Source organism: Sprattus sprattus (assembly GCF_963457725.1).
Source record: "Sprattus sprattus genome assembly, chromosome: 2".
NCBI classification, from domain to species: domain Eukaryota; kingdom Metazoa; phylum Chordata; class Actinopteri; order Clupeiformes; family Clupeidae; genus Sprattus; species Sprattus sprattus.
The window spans coordinates 61,365,817-61,385,439 of NC_137921.1; the positions used below are offsets into that span (position 1 = coordinate 61,365,817).

General features: G+C 44.6%; 1 protein-coding gene across 9 annotated transcripts in view; it reads right to left on the reverse strand.

Annotated features, from left to right (window-relative positions):
• epha7 (eph receptor A7) overlaps nucleotides 1–16,250 on the reverse strand; it is a gene marked incomplete at its 3' end in the record, with an annotated part of 48,523 nt that extends 32,273 nt beyond the window's left edge. For all 9 annotated transcript variants that reach the window (XM_080833179.1, XM_080833178.1, XM_080833177.1 and 6 more), the window contains exons 1-2: nucleotides 15,632–16,250; nucleotides 3,523–3,678 (exon numbers count right to left, since the gene is read on the reverse strand). In XM_080833179.1, the coding sequence (XP_080689305.1) occupies nucleotides 3,523–3,678; nucleotides 15,632–16,235 (760 nt within the window). In that variant the 5' untranslated portion in view covers nucleotides 16,236–16,250. The remainder of the gene's footprint in view (nucleotides 1–3,522; nucleotides 3,679–15,631) is intronic.
• Between the last annotated feature and the right edge of the window lie 3,373 nt (nucleotides 16,251–19,623).

A 19,623-nucleotide genomic window follows, 5' to 3' on the forward strand; every position in this document is an offset into this window, starting at 1 on the left:
CATGAAAGAGCCACCTGTGACAGGTGAAGAGGAAGGGTGCAGCCTCTCTGACCACAAACCCCACTTCACCTCCCAGTCCTAATGATCTCCTCCTCCCTACTACAAAGATCTGTATCTCTCTCTCTCTCTATCTCTCTCTCTCTCTCTCTCTCTCCCTCTCTCTCTTTCTCTCTCTCTCTCACACACCACAAATGCATATTCACAGCCATTTGTAAATTGTTTATATTTCCATGGTGACATTATTATAAGCACTCTGCCTTCCAGCACTCAACCACTCTCATTCTGGTCTGGAGTGGCAGAGATCCAGGCCGTGTTTTCTGGTTGCAGTGGGCGGGAAAAGGCATTGTCATGATATGATAATGAACATTACGACAACATTAATGAGGAAAAGGAAATTAATGTAGCTCTGTGCTGGCTTGAATAAAAGGAAAAATAAACAATCTTGAAATGAGAAAGAGCTTCAAATAATCTGGCATAAATGTTGTCCTTTTATCTCCTTTTTAGTAATACAATGATTGCACTTCAAAAAAATATAGCATTAATGAATAAATAATTCAGGGTCAAAATCATGCATCTCCCTCTCGTTCTCTGTCTCTCTCTCTCTCTCACACACTCCATTTTTCTTTTTTATCTACTCATTTTCTTATTGGCTAACGTGGCTCCTCTAGCGGATAGCACATGGTGAGCCTGTGCTGGCTGTTTCTGTTGGCAGCTGGAGGGCCTGCACCTCTCTCTCTCTCTCTCTCTCTCTTTCTCGGTCTGTCTTATCTTTTCCTGTCCCCCTCGCTCCACCTCAGCCACCTCCTACAGAAGTTTCATTTCACGGATTAGCCTTCCCCAGCCCACTCAGGCAGAGATGTCTCAATCACACACTGTCTACTTTCAGACCGACTGTGTTATGAGAGTAGGTGTGTCTGGCCCAGCATTTGGGAATGTGTGCGAGTACGTGAATGTGTTTCTGTGGGTTTCAGTGTGTTTGTGTGTGTGTGTGTGGGAGAGAGTGTGAATAAGAGTATGTTTGTATGTTTGTATGTGTGTGTGTGTGTGTGTGTGTGTGTATCATGCCGCCTCCTTTACATGCTGTTGTAAAGCTAATTCCCTATAAGCGGATGTCTGGATGAACCTGTGATTTTGCCAATGAATAAGTGCTGCTGACGGCCCACGCCCTGTGTTAAGTACTACTGCATGTCTTTAATGGAGCCCTGTCTCCCTTCCTCCAGGAATCTGCTGCTGCTCTGCTCTGACTCGTGAGCACAATGGCCGAGGCGGCAGACAATGTGAACGCTATTTGACAAGCTAACTGCGCGGAGGGAGAGCGCAGTACTCGCCACTGTTAATTAGGTCACCTTGCAGATTGTATTTCTACTCTGCCGTCGCGTTTCAGGCCTGCCGTAATCTACAGCTTAAGCGAGTAGAATCCTACACTTATCTTCTTTGGGGGGGGGGGGCGTTCTTTTGCCTCGGCTGCACGCTACGAATCAAGACGCTAACTGAAGACCTGCGGGGGGAATAGGCTTGCTTTGAGTTGCATGTCTACAGGGCACGCAGTAAGCCTTAATCTGCAAACATGTTGGGTGCCCTCTGCCCTCTGCCCTCTGGCCCGACTCCTGGAGTTGGTACAGTACAGAGGTGTGTGATCCTGCAGAGAGGACACATAGAAGTGCTGGGTAGGGGGGCACCATTTCTACGCCCCCCCCCACCCACCCACCCCAACCCAACCCCTCCTCCCGTCGCCACACCATCTTTCTCTGTCCCCTAGCAACTGCTGTCAGAATACTGGCTTTGAGACATGTCAACTTGTTGAAGTGGCAAGATGGTGTGTGTGGGGGGGGGGGGGGGGGGGTGATGGTAGAGAGGAGGAGTCACAACTGCCCTTTTGAAACCTTGCTCATGCCAGAACTGCTCACAGCTGTTGCATGATTGATGCAGACTACAAAACCTGTCAACGACTCCCATCATTCCCAGCTCCCAGGAAAAGTGTGCACTGCCCACCCTTCTCTGTGTGTTCACTATCTCACATGTCCCTGGCCAGCAAGAGCCCTTTCCACAAAGAAATGAGCATTTTTTTTTCTATCCACAAATAATTAACATCGCATTTGATATTACCCTTGGTTGTGATAAAAAAAAAAACTCTCCATCCCTAATCTTCTGCACTGACATTGTAATTCCCGCATATAATTCAGACACACAAACATTCAAACACAACGTGCAATTACAAACATGGCAGTTTGTTTACTCAGTTTGAAAACATCTAAGGGGAGCAGAAGTGTTGTCCTTTAATTTAATCCAAACAATAAAACACACAACACCGCTGTCAGCCGCAGTGAAAAAGAAAGAAGGTCCCTCTCGCATGGGTGCAACCAGAGGCAGTACTGGGGAGCAGTAAAGTGAGTATTTTCAGCCCTCCGCACTGAAACTACAGTACAGTGGCGTTGGGGAAAAGTAATGGACCCATCATTCACAAAATGATCCAAGTGGATACTGTGTGAACGTGGCCCCTTTTGTTTTCTACTGTCTGCAGATTGGAGGAACACCGGGCAACAATTAAGCTGAAATTGCATTTGGTATATTCTCCTCTTTGATTTGGTCACGGAGGGCAAAGAGAGCCAGGAAGTTTCAGCAGACAGAGTGAGTGAGACACACACACACACACACACAGAGAGAGAGAGAGAGAGAGAGCGAGAGAGAGAAAGAGAGAGAAAGGAAATTCTTCACTAATGTACACATGATAAATCAGCCTGTCAGAGTCGAACCCAAAACCCTTAATAGCTACGTCTTTTGCAACTGGCTACAATGTGTTGCTTTCAGCTTGATGCTCGGTTTCATTGTTCTCAAATCGTACATTCCTCACTCCAGCAGGGAGGCTAGGCAAGAGCTCCTGAGGAAGCCCACAGACAGCTCTGCGTTGCATGAAGGTCTTGAGTGAACATGTTTAGGCACAGGATTTAAGGAGCAAATGACCCCACCCTTCAAAATGGATCCTTTGGCCTAAGTAAACAACCCATCAGCGCCTGCTCCCTAACTGACATACTCGCTACGACAGCCCCAGCACCAGGAGCTGCCTGGGTTGCTTCTGCTGTCTGTAATTGCATTTTTTGTGGATAGGAAACTGCAAATTACTGCTCTGATCAATAGCTACCAGACGAGGGGCGGGAAGAAGGCAGCGCTACCCTATGAACATAATCATAAAGACATGTTGGGAGGCAGGGCTCTGCTCCCTCTCAAGCCCTGGATGGAGAACAGATTTGGAGGTTTGGAAAAGACCAGAGTAAGTATTTTGAGCCGGGGATCTGGACTGTGTGCCTGTGTGCCTGTGTGTTGTGTGTGTGAGGGAAAAAGTGAACAGGGGTGGGGAGGGGCTAGAGGGGAGTGTGTTTGTGCATGTGTGTGTGTGCGTGCATGTGTGTGTGTATGTGTGTGTGTGTGTGTGTGTGTGTGTGTGTGTGTGTGTGTGTGTGTGTTTGGTGAGCATGTGTGCCTACTGCCGGCTTCAGCATGTGTTTACGCAGCAGTGCTACTTACTGGTGCAGGCCACAGACGGCGGGTCAGACAGAGCCCTGTAGTAGCCGTCCTCGCAGTCGCAGCGCCACGATCCCTCCCTGTCGTTGTAGCTGTGCGCCGGGCAGCGGGAACACTGCAGGTCCTGGGAGGAAGACTTGTAGAACCCGCGCCCGCAGGCTGCTCCGAGAGAGAGAGAGGGATGAAGGGGAGCAGAGAGGAGGGGAAGAGTGAGAGTGAGGGGGTGAGCAAGAACAAGGGAGTGAGAGAGAGAGAGAGAGAGAGAGAGAGACTTGTTCACACTTGAATTCACATAAAAAAGAGGGCAGGATACAAAAGACTATTTCGCTTGTGTTCACATGACGGAACAGCTGGTGTTTGGATCAGCTGGCCCCGCAGGCTTCATATGCACACTAAACAAATCTACTTAAAATACAAATCACATATCACTGCACCGCCTTCACCGGCAGCCCCCAAACACATGTCAGAGTCCTGGTGTTGAGTGGAGGAGAGGTGCTTTGGTCCAGCGCTGGGGATGTGGTCTGCGGGGTGTCCCGCTCACACTAACTCAACTGCATATCATCATTACATGGTGGAGACAGGATTACGCAGAACTGAAAGGAGTATTTTGGAATTTCACTTTCAATTAAGCAACAAATGACATTCACATATGCCAAGCTTCAAAGACAAACACATTGGTAGTAGTCGAGAGAGCAAGTACCAATGAATAGTCACGTGTATCTGTATTTACAAAATCAAACAAACTGGTTTACATTTATATATGAAGTTCTGCGACCTGGGTTCTGCGACTTCTCACGTCCACGTCATAACCGGAAGTGAGTATCTGTATTTAATCTATGATTTATATGTACTGTTTCAGAAAACAGAGAACCAAAATGCCTTTCATTTCTCTGTGAACCACATTTGAGAAGCATTAAGGTCATTTCGAGGTAACAAATGTAACTTTATATTTGCAAACAGATTTGGAACAAATGACATCAGGCAGTGCACACCAGGCAAAGTGATTCAGAAGTGAATTATAATCCCCATTTATGTTGTGCCAGTGAAAAAAAATCTATTTCTGCTTTAGCCTTTTAGTCTCAACACTTAAAGAAAGCTAATCCACACAGACCAGCTGTTTGTGCAAATCCTAGTTTAGCCAGAGAAAGAAACTGGGCCACATTCTTTTTATATTCCGCTCGGAAATGCGCACGCTATCCACATGACTTCAGATGGCGGCTTATAAAAACTATCATGTTATGTGAAGATGCATTTTTCATGAGTAATTTGTGCAAAAATGTATTGATTTTCACTCACAGAGGCCCGCCGGTTCAGATCTACGGTTTATTATTCTTTCAGGGGCTCAAAATCCTCCTGCAAATGTATGTGACAAGTCTCGAATAGAGAGGATAGAGGAGTCCAGACCTCCACATTTTAACACCTCCAGAGTGAAATGAGGAGACTATGGGACAAGGTATCCCCATTTCAACAACATGAAAGCCCTGTCACTGCTTATTCATCTCAGCCCACTGCCTCCATGAAATAAGAGCTTTTTCAGCACTGGAGCAGTCGAGGGAGGGAGGGAGGGGATAATACACATGATTTTATCTCTAGTATTTCTTTACCTATGAGGTAACTGGGAACAGGAGCTAGGGCCAGGAGAAGAACCGAAACAAGTTTAATTCATGCCACGTAACTAGAAAAACGGATAACTGGCTTCATTTAACATGATGTGCCATTTTAACAGCGCATTCTGCAGCGCGTTTATTGATACGTGTAAAACTGAATTAGCTTCATTGCAGTCCTGTATTGTTCTGTGCAACTTTCACTAGGTTATTTTACAACAGGCTAACAGTTCTATGTTCTATTTTTTCCCCCAATTTCTTTTGGGCAGGCTGTTGCCCAGTAAAACCTTCTGATACTCTGGTGTGCCTGTTGGCCTCTGGGTGTCTGAGCTCCTGTGTGGAGAGCCTGATCTATGCTGAGCCCTGGGCTTAGGTCTCCGCCATCGGCACAAGGCTGGCCAGACGCTAATATGCCAAGATTAGCATGGGCAGAGTCAGAACACAAGACTTTCAAAAAGTCAACACTCCCAACCTTGCTCCCCCAGATGTCTGTTTGTGTGTTTTTGTTCACTATTTCTGTAGTGCTCTGACAGTGTTTATCGATGTGTCTGAATAGCTGAGATGTTTGTCTAAGCACCCAAGCAATAAATTAGGCCTATAATCAAAAGTCTTTGTGACAAGGGTAACCGTTTCTGTGCTTTCCATTTTCACCCCACCCCTTTAGAACCTTGCTGTGAATGACATGCACAAACATAGCTGTGCAGGCAAGGCATTCTTATCTGAGAAACATGACTGTTTTTGGCTAGCTCAGATCCTGGGTTTGGCACTCGCATTTCTTGCTAACATATTAATGTCTCAGACTAGAATTAATGTTGGCCTGCCTTTTTTTTCTGAGAGACCTAGATAAAATAGCTAATGCAATTATTACATGCTTCTAGTCCTCTAGTCGTCAGCAGTTTGTAGTCAATGTATTCAAGGGTGCATTAGTCAAACAAGTTACTAACTTGTAAACAAGGCAAGATCGGTGTTAAGACCGGGACTAGGACAATGGTTTCCTCACAGGTTTCCTCAGTATTAATGTTACATGCTATTTATGTCAAACGGCAGAGAAATTAAGACATCCCAGCACTACCTTAAACACATACGGTATATGATTTGAGTTTTGGCTGCTAGTCTACAAGTAGCCTTGTTGTCAGGTAGCACTAATTAGGTGGGCCATATTTACCACTAAGAAATGAGCCAGTCAGTTAGGACGCTGTGTTGAGGGTTAGGAAAGAGAAGGGCGGGAGGAGAGAAAACTGAAAACTGTCTGACATTCCACCGGTCTCCTTAGCAGGCAACAAGAGTCAGCATCTGTAATTTACCTTCCAGCGGTCAGGCATTCTCTTTCAGCGTGAGGGGAAAACACTCCACAGTCAGCGTTTTTAAACACAGCACCGATGGAACCGGAAAAGGCCTTGGAGCCAAGTGAGGAATACGCTCCGCTTTACACCAGTCTAAACGTCTAAATCACAATTGACATCGGAAGAAACCACGGATCACGCAAAAGAGGTGCTGTCTCCTCACAGACACACAGCAGTGAACAGAATGAAATGGTCTATTTGTTTAAGATCCTAGTCTACAGTTTTTCTTTAGGCTCTGGCCCCCGGAGCCTCAACATTATTGAATTGCGTCCAAAACCTTGAGATGTTTGGCTACTGAATGACACTCAGGATAGGGGACATGAAAGCGAGGAGAAATACCATGACCGATGGATGAGCTTCTCAACATGAAGTGGCATTCAGTGGCAGTTTGACATATCATTTCCCGTGGCCACAACCCATGATAATTATTTCTAAAGTCTGGATGTGACGCCACAGCACTTGAACTGTTCCTTTTCTCTCTCCAGATAATCTGCCTCCTTGATTGACAGATCACATTTCACACAATGCCTCCTGACTGGTGGTACAATTACAGAAGTGCAATGGCTTCAGTAAAACACAGAAGCGGCACACTAGCACTCCAGAAGAACCCCTCCGATATGAAAAGGGAGGTTATCTTTATCTTACCCCGACCAGTGTGGACGAAGGGCACTTTAGCAGCACAGGAGCAGCGCCGGAGATTGAGTTTCCCTAACATCTGCCTCAGCTCACTTTAGCAAGGCCCCTAATGGGGATGGGGGCACTTGGCTTAATGATCCCGCACCGAACAAGATGGAGGTGAGAGCACACACACACACACAAAAAAAGAGAGAGGGAGGGAGAGAGAGAGAGAGAGAGAGAGAGAGAGAGAGAGAGAGAGAGAGAGAGGCTTCACACACACTCACTCATGCACACTAGAAGATGGCCTTCACAAGTCCATCCCCCATGATGGTGGTGATGCGGCCTGTCATGGTCAGACCTCCCACAGGTCCCTGCCATCCGGCCTGATTATGTGTTAAATCCGCCCGCGCGTCACGATGGATGGGGAAAGAATGCTTGGCCGTGCTCACGGAGTGGCCCACAGACGCAGCGGAGAGCAGAGAGCGTTCACCGGCCGGCAGATAGCAGCCCATTAGAGTGATAAAGGAGGCTGGGAGGGGGAGAAGCCGACAGGACCGACACGGCAGGCCCCGCCAGGCCCCGCCGCTGATGAATGCCAGGTGGAGCGGGTCAAACGCGATAAAGGAAACTGTTTATTTTCTTATTTCAAAATGTCGTTGTGCCTTTTCAAAACATTCTCCGCCGCCCACCGCTGACGCGACAAAATCGATACGGAAATGTCTTTATAAATATCAGCCCTAGAGGAGGCCGTGGGACAAAAATGGGACACTTGTCCTGTTTTCCTTTTTCAGTGTCTTTTTACATTTCAGCTGGCTTTCCCCTCTTTATGTTTGATTTGACCTCAGTTTGTTGTTTGTCAGATTGCATCTGATGTCTATTTTGCTCCACTTAGCTTTATTGTGAAATAAATTAATTCACCAAAAATACTTATTATATAAAAACCCTTACTATTTTATCATAGAATTTTCTTATTCAATATTTGGCCTGCAGTGACAGCATAACACCACACTGGCTATTTACATGGTGCATATTATCTCTGAAATACTATCTTTCCCCTCAGCCTTATCTTGACAGCACATTTGGAACCAGAGCAACAGGTGCTTCTTCAGAACTTTTAGCTTGAGGGCACATACATTTAAGCAGACGATCGAAGAAAAAAAAAACCTCATCCTTTTTTTTTTTATAAAAGGGAAATCTCTGCAACTATTCATCCCTGGACATTTTAATCCTCCACTTTAAGAGGGCAAGGCGCCTACCCAGGAAATGGTGGCGGACCATACAAAGGAAAGGAGAGATTGAAACCCTGCTGGAAGGCACCACACAGGGGAATGGATATGGTTCCAACACCTAAGCCCTACACACTGGAGCTTCCAGAACTCCCTCCCATACTCTGGCAATGAATACAGTGTTGCACAGTGCAAAATCATAAGGGGAAAGGGGGGAAAAGTCATGGATTAGAAGTCAGGAAAAAGAGGGTGAAAGTCAGATTAAATGGTTAAAAATGATCTTGTTCTTCCTAATTCACACATTGCCTGATGGATTAGCGGCATAGAGCTGGGTGACTCAGGACTGGCTTCGCATATTGAGACAACTGTTCCATTCATCTCCAGTACCTGTGCTAGGGGGGGTGTGGGGTGTGGGGGGGGGAGGGGGGATTAGTAGATTTCTTTCCGAAACAAAGAGAAGATTAGCATTCCCTTACATAGTGTTAAAGGACACGGCGGGTCACCCTCTGCGCAGGCTTGGAGAAAGCCTACAGATGAACCAAACCTGGATTGAGGCTTCAGGAGACTTGGTTGAACCCCTGCGAAATATCTATGGATACGATCACACTAAATCCACCAAACATTTTGGGGGTTTTGCTTTAAATAATTGAAATGAAATTCTATATTTAGAGAAGAGGAAATAAAAAGTAAAAAATAAAAGATCGCCTGCCTGTGTGTTAATGTAACGGCTCTAGCACATGTTAACATCCATAATATGATATCTGTGCAATTACTGCTGAACACATTATTTTCTGACAATCCTATAGGTGTTGGCTAGAAGGACTACGCAAGCTGACTTTACACTCAATCCTTATTTTTTATGTCTCGACTGTGTAAAACAAGAAATTATTATACTTAAACGATTTCAAACGTACTTAAATTTGCTAGTTAAACTCATTCCTAAGATGTGGTGCGACACATATTAAAAATGTATTTCTATGCATAAAATGCATTATGTATTTGAGAACAGCACAATTGTCAACTACTACAGAAATATAAAACCCTCTGCACCCGTACCTGTGTTCTCGTTGCTATTATAATCATTTGCTAACAAAGATTTTTCAGTCCAAAACAAAGGTTGTGTTTAACATTAAATCAATTTCCAGTCCATGATGTTATGCCGGTGGAGACAACTGGCCTTCTTCTTGATGAAAAATAAACAGTGAATCCTCTTTCCAAAAGACAAGTTCCATTCATAATGCAACACTGGCTTTGGGAACAGATCCTCCCTGCCATGGAAGATGTCCTTGCCTAATTGTCTGTCTTTTAATTCATTGCGCACACAAGACCAGTGGGCACGAAAGGGAGATGAAAAAAGCTGAAGCGAGGCGACGGTCTTTAACGGACGATGCAGCCCGAGCCCCATTGAGATCCTCTGATGAAAAGCATTAAAGGAGAATGGGGGATCAGCTATCGGTTAGATGAAAGCCACAGGGCCCAGAGGTCTGCCCAGCCCAGAGGCCTCTGATGACCGCAACTAATCAGTGATGAAAACGGCCCCAGTCAGCAGGACAGCATTAGTTCATCCCACTGCCTGCCCCTGTGTCTCTCTGCTGCCCGTCTGCCTGTCTGAGCCCATGGCTGAGGCATGGGTGACAGAGCAGAGGGGCAGTGTCAGCTCAGCCACGGACCCCCTACAGACATTGTCCATCACAGAAACCCCCTCGGACATTCACAGGCCATTGGGCAGGCAGTGTGTGCGGCTGGGAAAGGAAACACACAGTCCCATAGTGAGGCCAAGAGCGCCTGGGTCCACGTCCAAAGACTGCCGAACGTCATCTCCCCAATCCTGTCCAAAAAGTCAGTTTCAATGAATGCTAATCTTAGCTCCGTGGGGTATGATGAATCTTATTAGTCTTGGAGCTGGGGGTTGTGACATATGAGAATATGTAGAAAAGTTAAAAGAAAGAAGAAAGTGTATCTGCAGTTGAGAACGTTTTTTACTTTTCTCTGTTACTGAGCAGAGTTGCTTTCAAGATACATCAATTGGTTGCTAATAACCTGGCGAAGAGATTCAACTCCAGACTGTCTGTCTACAAAGTAGAGCTTGTGTTTGTCTGCAGAATACTTTTACTCATTTAATCCTTTGTTATGAGAAAAAGAGCGCTTCTTCTGCTTCTCATTAGCAGACTCAAGCATAGTTCCTTCCTCTGGAGAACATACAGGAAAAAAATGGTTTAATGCTGATTGGAAAGCTATAATAAACAAACTATTCATTGTAACAAGCGTTTGTCTTGTGTATATACACATTGTCACACACTTCTCGCCAATCCCAAAAAGAAGAGCAAAATTAGATGTTGCCTTGGCAACAAAGACTTTAATACTTGCTAGATATCAGGTCATGTCTTCAACAGTCCCAACTTGGTGGGAACAGAATCACTGATCCTTCTTTTTGAAGCAGAAGGCTGCTTTTGTGAGTCATGAAATGGATGAACAAATACCAGCCTATGTTTTAAACTGTCTGCACACATTTCCTACTCTATACTTTTTACAGAACGACTTCAATGCCTTTTCTACACTACAATTGTCTCACCTTGATTCACACAAGTGTATAATAAAACAGTTGATTGTGGACACATGGAGTCTTAAAGTGTTCCTCAAGGGACAGACACTCTTCCCTCCATCCTTCATGAGGCAATGAGCACAGGCATATTATTCTCCTATTAAGCCACCGCCCCTGCGGATCTCAAAAGGGAGAGGAATCGTTCCAAAAACATTTATCTTTTCAAATGTGTATCCATCCAACCTGCCAAGCCAAATCAGCGGCAAAGCAATAATCCCAATCAATACAGACAATGGGTGCGGACATCTCACACGGACATGTGAGCAGAGAGTGTGAAATGAATTGTTTATGTGAAGAACAAAAAAAAATAACAAAAAAAAAAAGGATTTTTCCCCTCTTTTGTCTCAAATGGTATTTTTGTCCTCGGTGACATGGAGGTCTGGCGAGGGCTGCGCATAAGGTCAGTGAATATTAACTTCATTTACACATGGTTGCAAACAAGCCGCGGCTCACAATGAGACCTGCCTCTTCTGCTTAGTAACATGAGCAACCCCTGTGACAGGACACTGCCACCGAGGAAGATGGATGAGCGCGGCAGTTGACCCTTGCCTGCCTGAGGAGTCACCTCTCTAGCCTCCTTTTGCCTACACAACAAAGGCCCCTCGCAGCCACTGGGGCAGCCCTCATTCTCACTTGCACTAACAGGTTCAGACGTCTCCATCGATCCCTGGGTTCCATACCTCTAACACCACCGGGCTCCCCTCTCCTTAGCTATCTAAACCTTGGCGCAGATGTCTTTTTTTGTAATTGCTTGCCGTGCCGTCTGTCGGGAGGGATGTGATCGGACAGCCGAACACGGTGTCAGAGGAGACAGCACTGCACCGTTTAGTGCGCCTTCCCTCTGGCGTCTGGGGGGAAAGTGATATGTGACTGGGCCGGGGGTCTTAACACCCTGCACAGGAGCTGAGCGTGCTGGGAAGGCTCTGTTGTCAGTCGCTCTCCTCTGAGACTCTGCGAAAAGGGTGGCTCGGCACTTCAATCTTCCTTTAAGAGGAAAATCAATATCTTATTACATAACCTCACACTTTTACCCCCTGTTACACCAAGAGTTAGAAGGCAACACACACACACACACACAGACACACACACACACACACACACGTATACACACACACACACACACACACACACTGTCCTAACACAAACGCACACACTCACACACTTTCTCTCTCGCTCTCTCTCTCTATCTCTCTCGCACACACACACACTGTCTTAACACTAAGGCACACACTCGCTCTCTCTCTTGCACACACTCACACACACTCTCTCTCGCTCTCTCTCTCTTTCTCGCACACACACACACACACAGGCAAGGAGGGGCTTTAAAAATGCTTAGTGTTGCTGTGTAGCATGGAATGCTTTTGTTTCCATCCAGTTATTTGGTCCTGAAGGAGAAAACAAGCACATATTATTCAGTGATGACACTGGATCCTTGGTGCTTCTGTGCATGCAGTGTGTGTATATTGGCACGAGAATGTCATGTCTATTCCTGTCAGACATCAAAAGTAACATATAGACCACATCACAGGACTTGCTATCTTCCACTAAGATTGAAATCTTTTGAGGTGCAATGACAAGAACTATCTACTGCAACTTTCTTTCTAAACTGATCCATAATCAGGTCTGTGCAGTCTGTCAATTGTGTTTGCTTTGAGGGAAGCAGATACAAAGCCACATCTGTGCCTGTCACAATGCTACCTGCCAGCCCAAACAAAACCAAGGGAAAGTCCCTGGGTCCTCAAAGAATACCGCTATTCACGGAACCTAGACAAGACAGGGACAAAACCATCATCATCCATCAACAAATAATTTCAATCTAGATTGATCTGGTGTCCAGTTGAGTCCCCATGGGCAATAGCCTGCCTTCCCGCCATTTACATAATTAAGCCTACTTACAGTGGTACTGGACGACTGTTTGAAACTTCAAATTCACACCTTATCAATCAAGCCTGTGTCAGTACGCACGAAAGACCTCTGACTCTTGGCTTCATTTGAAATGCAAAGTGTGGCCTTGCCTCTGCCCAGAGCTGGAGCTGGTCTTGACTGCCTGCTGTGTCCAGCCACCTTGGCTATTCTCTGGGCTAACCTCCACAGCTAGGCCCCTTCCCTCTCTGTCGCTGTCATCAATCACAATCTGACAAACTTCTGTCTGACTCTTTGACACCTGGGGAGATGGATGGGGTTTAGTGTCTGCAGGATGCTATTTCCTCACATTAATGCACTTGTTAGCCCGTAGCCTGTTGAGGCACAAGCATAGTTGAGATGTTTCTTGCCTCTCACACTCACAAGCGAGCTGGGTCACCAATCAATTATAAGGCAAGCTAAAATTGTGCCACATGCATTCCTATGATAGTCTAAAATGTTGTGTTGACAAAGGAACCAATGTCTGTCTACAAGGGCTCTTTTTCACTCTCAACCGGCACAGTGGCTTCATTCCTTTGAGTGGCCACTGCTAAACAGAACCTGAGAATGAATGGCCGTTATTTTTACACCACTCATCTCTGTGAAAATAAACTATGCGAATGCTGCAAGACACTTCAAATGCCCTTTTTTCAACACCCTCAACACTGACTCTCTTACCAGGGCATTGGACGTCACTGAATAAAGCAGACGGAGGACTGCCACTGTCTCCAAGCCAACTAGCACGAAAAGAGTTTAAAAGGCTCTAAATGAAGAATTGGAGAAAGCACGAGAACCGAAAGAAGCACAGTCCCTGTGCTTTTGATGATGATAAACGACCAGATGAAAACACACATTTTGGAGGAGGCCTCCGCACAGAGCGTCTCTTCACACGACATGACTGACAGCTGAGCTACCTTACGTTCTTCTTCCACTCACCACTTAATATTTCATGCCTGGCATTTTACACCATGGCGGGTTGCTGTGTGTGTGTGTGGGGGGGGGGGGGGGGGGGTAGAAGGGGGTTAAAGGAGAGGAACAATGAGGAGGTGTGAGGGAGGAGCTGCCAGCCATGTCAGAGAGGCGAGGAGGCCTCAAGTGTCCTGCAGGAGGAGAGTGCTGCAGACATAATATTCTGGTCACTCACAAGGACAAGCCTGTTGCACATATTAAATGGACACTGTCTGCTGCAGGCGTCTGGTCACTTCACAGCACAGCAATAAAATACAGAGGGGAGGATGGCCTTTCTTCTGTGAGAAACACTGACCAGGCCATTTAGCATCCAAAAATCTATGAGCTCAAAGGGCTAACTGCTAGCTGCCGCATACATTTCACTTTAGATAGATAAACCACTCAAGTAATGCTCAAGCCATTGGAAAAATGCTACGCAAAAGTTATAATAGGATGATGTTGGGTCAGGAACTAGGACATGTTCTAATGTCCTTGGATGACACGCCAGGGCTATTTTGGTGGAGTCGCAATAACCTTATAGAGGGGTTATGTGAAACTCACCATTTATAGGCAGTGTTCACTTTTTCTTTAATTTAATAAATGAGAAAGAATGACATTCTATTTCATTCACTGTATTGAGTGCTCTCAGTAAGTCAGTTTTGCATTTCTTAAAATGATCTATTGAGGTGATCCACAAGAAAATATTGGAATTATTTAATATTATGACTTTACACTAAACTGCACGAAAAAGAGGGATCCTCATTTTCAAAAACGTCATTTCTGTTACAGTTTCAAATTAGTTTTCTCCACTTGAACAACTTTGCACATTTTACCAGCATACTAGAGCGGCTTTGTTCCCTTTTTGGACAACATAATGAGATCTCTGAACCACCCTTCTCATGGAACGACACCGGACTGTGTGTATAAAGCATAAAAGCAATATACCTCTGAAAATGATGCTGAGAGATATGCTGCTGAACTATATTGAGTGGCTGAGTAGGTAAAGGCTTCTACTTTTATCCCCCTCACCAAAAACATGAGGACAACAACATACATTTTCACTCAATGAACACGTGGCTATAATGTGTCAGTGCCTTTCGCCAGGAAATTCAATTCTATACAACTACCAGGACCCTATCCGGTCTTAGCTGTACTTGGTAGACATGGCCACCTTTTTTGTATGCCAAAAACACCACCAAGCACAGTGACTTTAATTGCGTTTCCTGTTAGAACCCTTCATAAATATCCCCAGGCCTAAACGCCACAGTATGGTGGCTATTTGTTTTCTCTCTGTGTCAGGGTCGTTTCGGAGGGGCAAAGGGATACTGAGAGATTGGCTGGACTTCCTCCAGACCTGTGTATTTTGCAAGTGATTGCCTTGGTCCCCTGCCAGAAGGAGTGGAGAGGACTCTCCGTGAAGAACATCGAGCTAAACTGAAGTGCAAGTTATGATTTAATCCCTGTGTCAACACAGCTTCAGCTATAAATTAAGAGACAGCAAATTAAACAATTAAAATGGATTTCAATTATTATGCCGAAGGATTTTTTTTTTCAGCCTCATTTAATCCATTCCTATTGAAGAGCCCAGTTCTTTTTTTTTATTGTATTTCCACAGAAAATTGTAACTGCAAGGATCATCAAAATGAAGTAATATTTTGGAGCTAATTGCTATGCTTGAGACATTGCATGACAAATCTATGGCTGTACATCAACATGTACATTTTAAGCCCTTTTGGTAGACATATTCTGGGGTTGTGTTCTTCTAACACAGAAGACCATGTCCTTCTCGTTCTACGCTACTCACTATGTATTTCAGGAAGTCTGAGGGAGGGATGAGGTCAGAGTAAAAATGAATATGGCAGTACTCACGTTCACATGCGTCGCCCTTCTGGTGAAACCCCGCTTTGCATATACATTTCCCAATGGGCACCAGCCATTCTCCTTCTGCACTGCAGTGCATTTTGGGAGAGTTTTCAGCCTCTTCCTCTGCATCACTCACACACGTCCCCTCCACCTCGACAAGGGACGAGAACTCTGATCCAGTCACTGTGTCCGGGAAAGTCGCCAAATTCTCGATGATCGACCAACACTTTTTGTAATACACTTTGACAGAGACCAGGGCGATGCAGGCCCCTACATCCTGAAAGGCCAGGTAAAACCCTCGTCGGGACAGGGGGCCAATTATACGCACTTCGGTATTCAGCTTCATCTTCCTTTCACCAAGGTCCCCCTGGGTGAAGCTTTCATCTGCTGCGATAGTGTCGATTTTCACATAGTGACTCTCACGTATGTTCCTCCCAACCTCTGTGTCCGTTTCCTGGTAATACAAGTTGAATGTCTCCTTGCAGGTCCCCACCACACCTGGTAGGCTGTTACAATCCCTCAAGGTGAACTTCAGTTCTACAAAAATCCTCTGGGCATCCCCCTTTTCTATCCAGTTAGTCCGAAGCCAGTTATTCTGATTTGGCTCCATTACCTGGCACACTTGGTAAGTACGGATGGGGGTGTAGTTTTCATCCAACCCGCTGATCTCCTCCCACTAAAACACCAAAAACAGAAATTTAAATTAACATAATACAGATTGTGCCACCTTCACCCACACTATCTGACGATATAATATCCAAATACACTCAAATTTGTTCTTATGTTCTTAGAGGTAGTACACAAAGAAGAAGAAGGATGCAGTGTTGCAACAAAGTCGTGAGTAATAACGTCGACGTAACAGTGTTGGTTAGTGATTCCGAAAGATTCTCTCTTCGTCAACATATTAAAGACTAAGGAATAATCATGACAACTTCAGGGCCTCGTTTCCCGAACGCGCACTTAGCCTAAAAAGCACTTGAAATCGCTCGTAAGAGGATTCCTACGTTGCAGACGGGTTTCCCAACGCCACACTTAGCTTAAGTGTATCTTTCATTGAGAGGAATTCTACGTGTGGTCAGGACCAGTAGTAACTTCACACTTAGCGATGTAATCCACCAGGGGCGTCGTTCGACCGTCGTTCGGAAGAAACGGGAATTAAAAAAAAAAAACATGGCTACTTGAAGCGAGGAATATTTTACATGAATAAAGCTATCTACACAACTTTTTATATGTTTATAATGACTCGGTTTGATCGGAAATGTGCTACGCGACCAATGCAGAGTATTTAGGTCTTGACTGAAGCTTTCAAACAGTAGTTTGATGGCACATTTAGCGCTTATGCCACCACTCCATTGGCTTATATGGTAGCTTCTAGCTAGATGGTTGTATATTATGTAGAAGAAATCCAAACGATGTTTCTGTGTATAGCACATCATGAGAATGTCATTGTTTCACCTGCCTATTCCCATCAAAATAGAAATAAAGAATATTGAGTATTTGAAAATAAAGATTAGGCTATACAAAACTAGTGCATTGCCCGTAGGAATTATGCATTCTGTAGTGTTAGCAGACGTAGGGCTGTTGGGTAGTGTAATGGCAAGACATATTTGCACTCCACATAGGTACAGGTTACACTGAAGTATTATTGTGATGCATGTTTCCTTTTCATTAAGAAATGTGTTAATGGTAGCCTTTTTGGAGAGTTACCAACAAATAAAGTTTGAGATTATGTAGTGGATGCAGTTGAATATACTGTAGATGTCAACGTTGCTGTCTAAACTATAAACTAAATGTCATAAAGAAAGACATTATTTAAAATGAAGTTATGGTTGAAATAGGATCACTTCTTTATTGTAAGGGTAAGTGTGGGGCAAGAATGGTCATGCAGTTGGACTCAAATGTAGGTTAATTTTCTTGAATGTATGTAGCCTACTGTACTGTATGACTTTGATGATGCTAGCTTTGACAGCCCACTCTCAGACAGATCGTAATAAATGTCCTTACAATGGGAACACAGTTTAAATAGGCTTCTCTGCTGGAGATGGCGTTACTATCCCCGCCCCGAATTTAGTGCACATTGCACGTTCGATGCACGCATAGGCTAGCTAATTTCACAGCAATTAACGTAAACAGGTTAACCTGACGTAAACAGCTCCTAAAAGCTACTTAAGAACTCGTGCACGTTGCGCTCGTGCACCTGACTTTAAGTTGATGGTTGGGAAACGCACGTAAATACAAAGTGCTACTTAGGCCCAATCCCATTTCTCATCTCTACCGCTACCCTTACCCCTACCCCTTCGCCTTCGCTTTTTCAAACGGAGCGGTAGTGGAAGGGGTTGAAACGCTAGCCCTTCGAATTGGGATGGCACTTCAACACTTACGTACGTCATCAGTACGCTGCGTCAGCTGTTACGTTACCGGAGAGCGACAGCTGTCACTCACCAGACATAAACAAACATGGTGCCTGCAGCTCTTATTTACACAATGCAACATTTCATCAAACAAGTTTTAAAATCATGAATTACAAAGAAAATACTTTCATTTGTTTGATGTTTTCCCTTCTGTTTCCGACATTTTTAAATTGACTCTCGCGATGTTTCTTCTTTAATGCTCACGGGTTCGCAATGCATTGAGGGAAATCAGTCTACCCCTCCGTTTGAAGTGTGCCCTCGGAAAATCTCCGTTTGGAGCGGTAGAAAGCGCTTCCCCTTCCCCTACCCCTCTGTCTTAACGTGAATTGGGACAGCACTACCCCTCCACATGAACGCGCAAAACGGAGGGGAAGGGGAAAGACGAAGGGGTAGCGGGAGAAATGGGATTCAGCCTTAGTGTACGATGTCGCGAAAATCCACGTAGGCCGTTAAGATACATCGTTATCGGGAAACGAGGCCCAGATCAATTAAACCATGGTAGTATAAATGAAATGCTTTGGAAACCACTACATTATTCATAATATTATTATAATATTACTTAATGATTGTTTCTAATTAAACTTGAAACAACAGTTACAACTATGGGGGAGATAAATGAAAGAAAGAAAGAAAGATAGAAAGAGATGAAGAAATAATACAATGTTGTGCTGTAATTCAAGTAAAATTCAATTAGCTTAAAACGTTAGTCATTTGTCCATATAATGACAACATTTTGCAATGTTAAGTGTTCAACGATCCAAATGACAGCAATTGGGCCAAAGTATAAACATAGCTTATTAAGATGTTTAATGTATTGCTCATGAAAAGGAGATCAACTTAAATAGTACAATGAAAGTCAGAGTATTTGTAGTAGGACATTGGGATTCAATTCGCCAAATAGGGCTTCTGACCAGGCTGTTCTTCTTAAAATGGTCTCCGACGAAAAAGCAAAATATAGCGTACAATATTTGCTGCTTTGTTTGTTTTCACATGGACAAGTGGACAAACTGTGGGATTTTGGTGTTCTATGCGATTTAAGGAATAACAAAGCAGTGACAGTATAGACTATAAATAAGTCAATGGGCTATATGAGTGTAGCCTACCAGTGCAACTGCACTAAAGTCTCAGCACAGAGCTTAAAATGTCTCCCGTTAGTGATGTTTAATTGCAAAGGTCAGTGGCCCGTTCACAAATTCCTGGTATAGGCTACGTTGAATAGCCTACTGAATCCTACTTATTTTTATTCCTCTGCCTTCCGGATAAATTAGTTGTTGTGGAATGAGTCATAAGGTTCCAACCACGACCTCAACTCTGTCATGCAACTGTAACCCCCAGAAAGCAACCGTGTCCTTGCACGTTGGCCTGCTGGTAATAACAAAATAAGACTCACAAAGCAGAGAGGTGAACAACAGCTCAGGCCTAGGCAGTGGCGAATGAACTTTTCAAGGCAGTCAACTTACCCCACTCGGAGGAGAGGAAATCCATTCCAGCTCTGTTTGTTGCGCCTTAGAATCCAGTAGAGTCACTGCCGGCGAGAATGAAGGTACATGCCATTAAACACTTTTGAGTCTAGGCTATATCCATGTG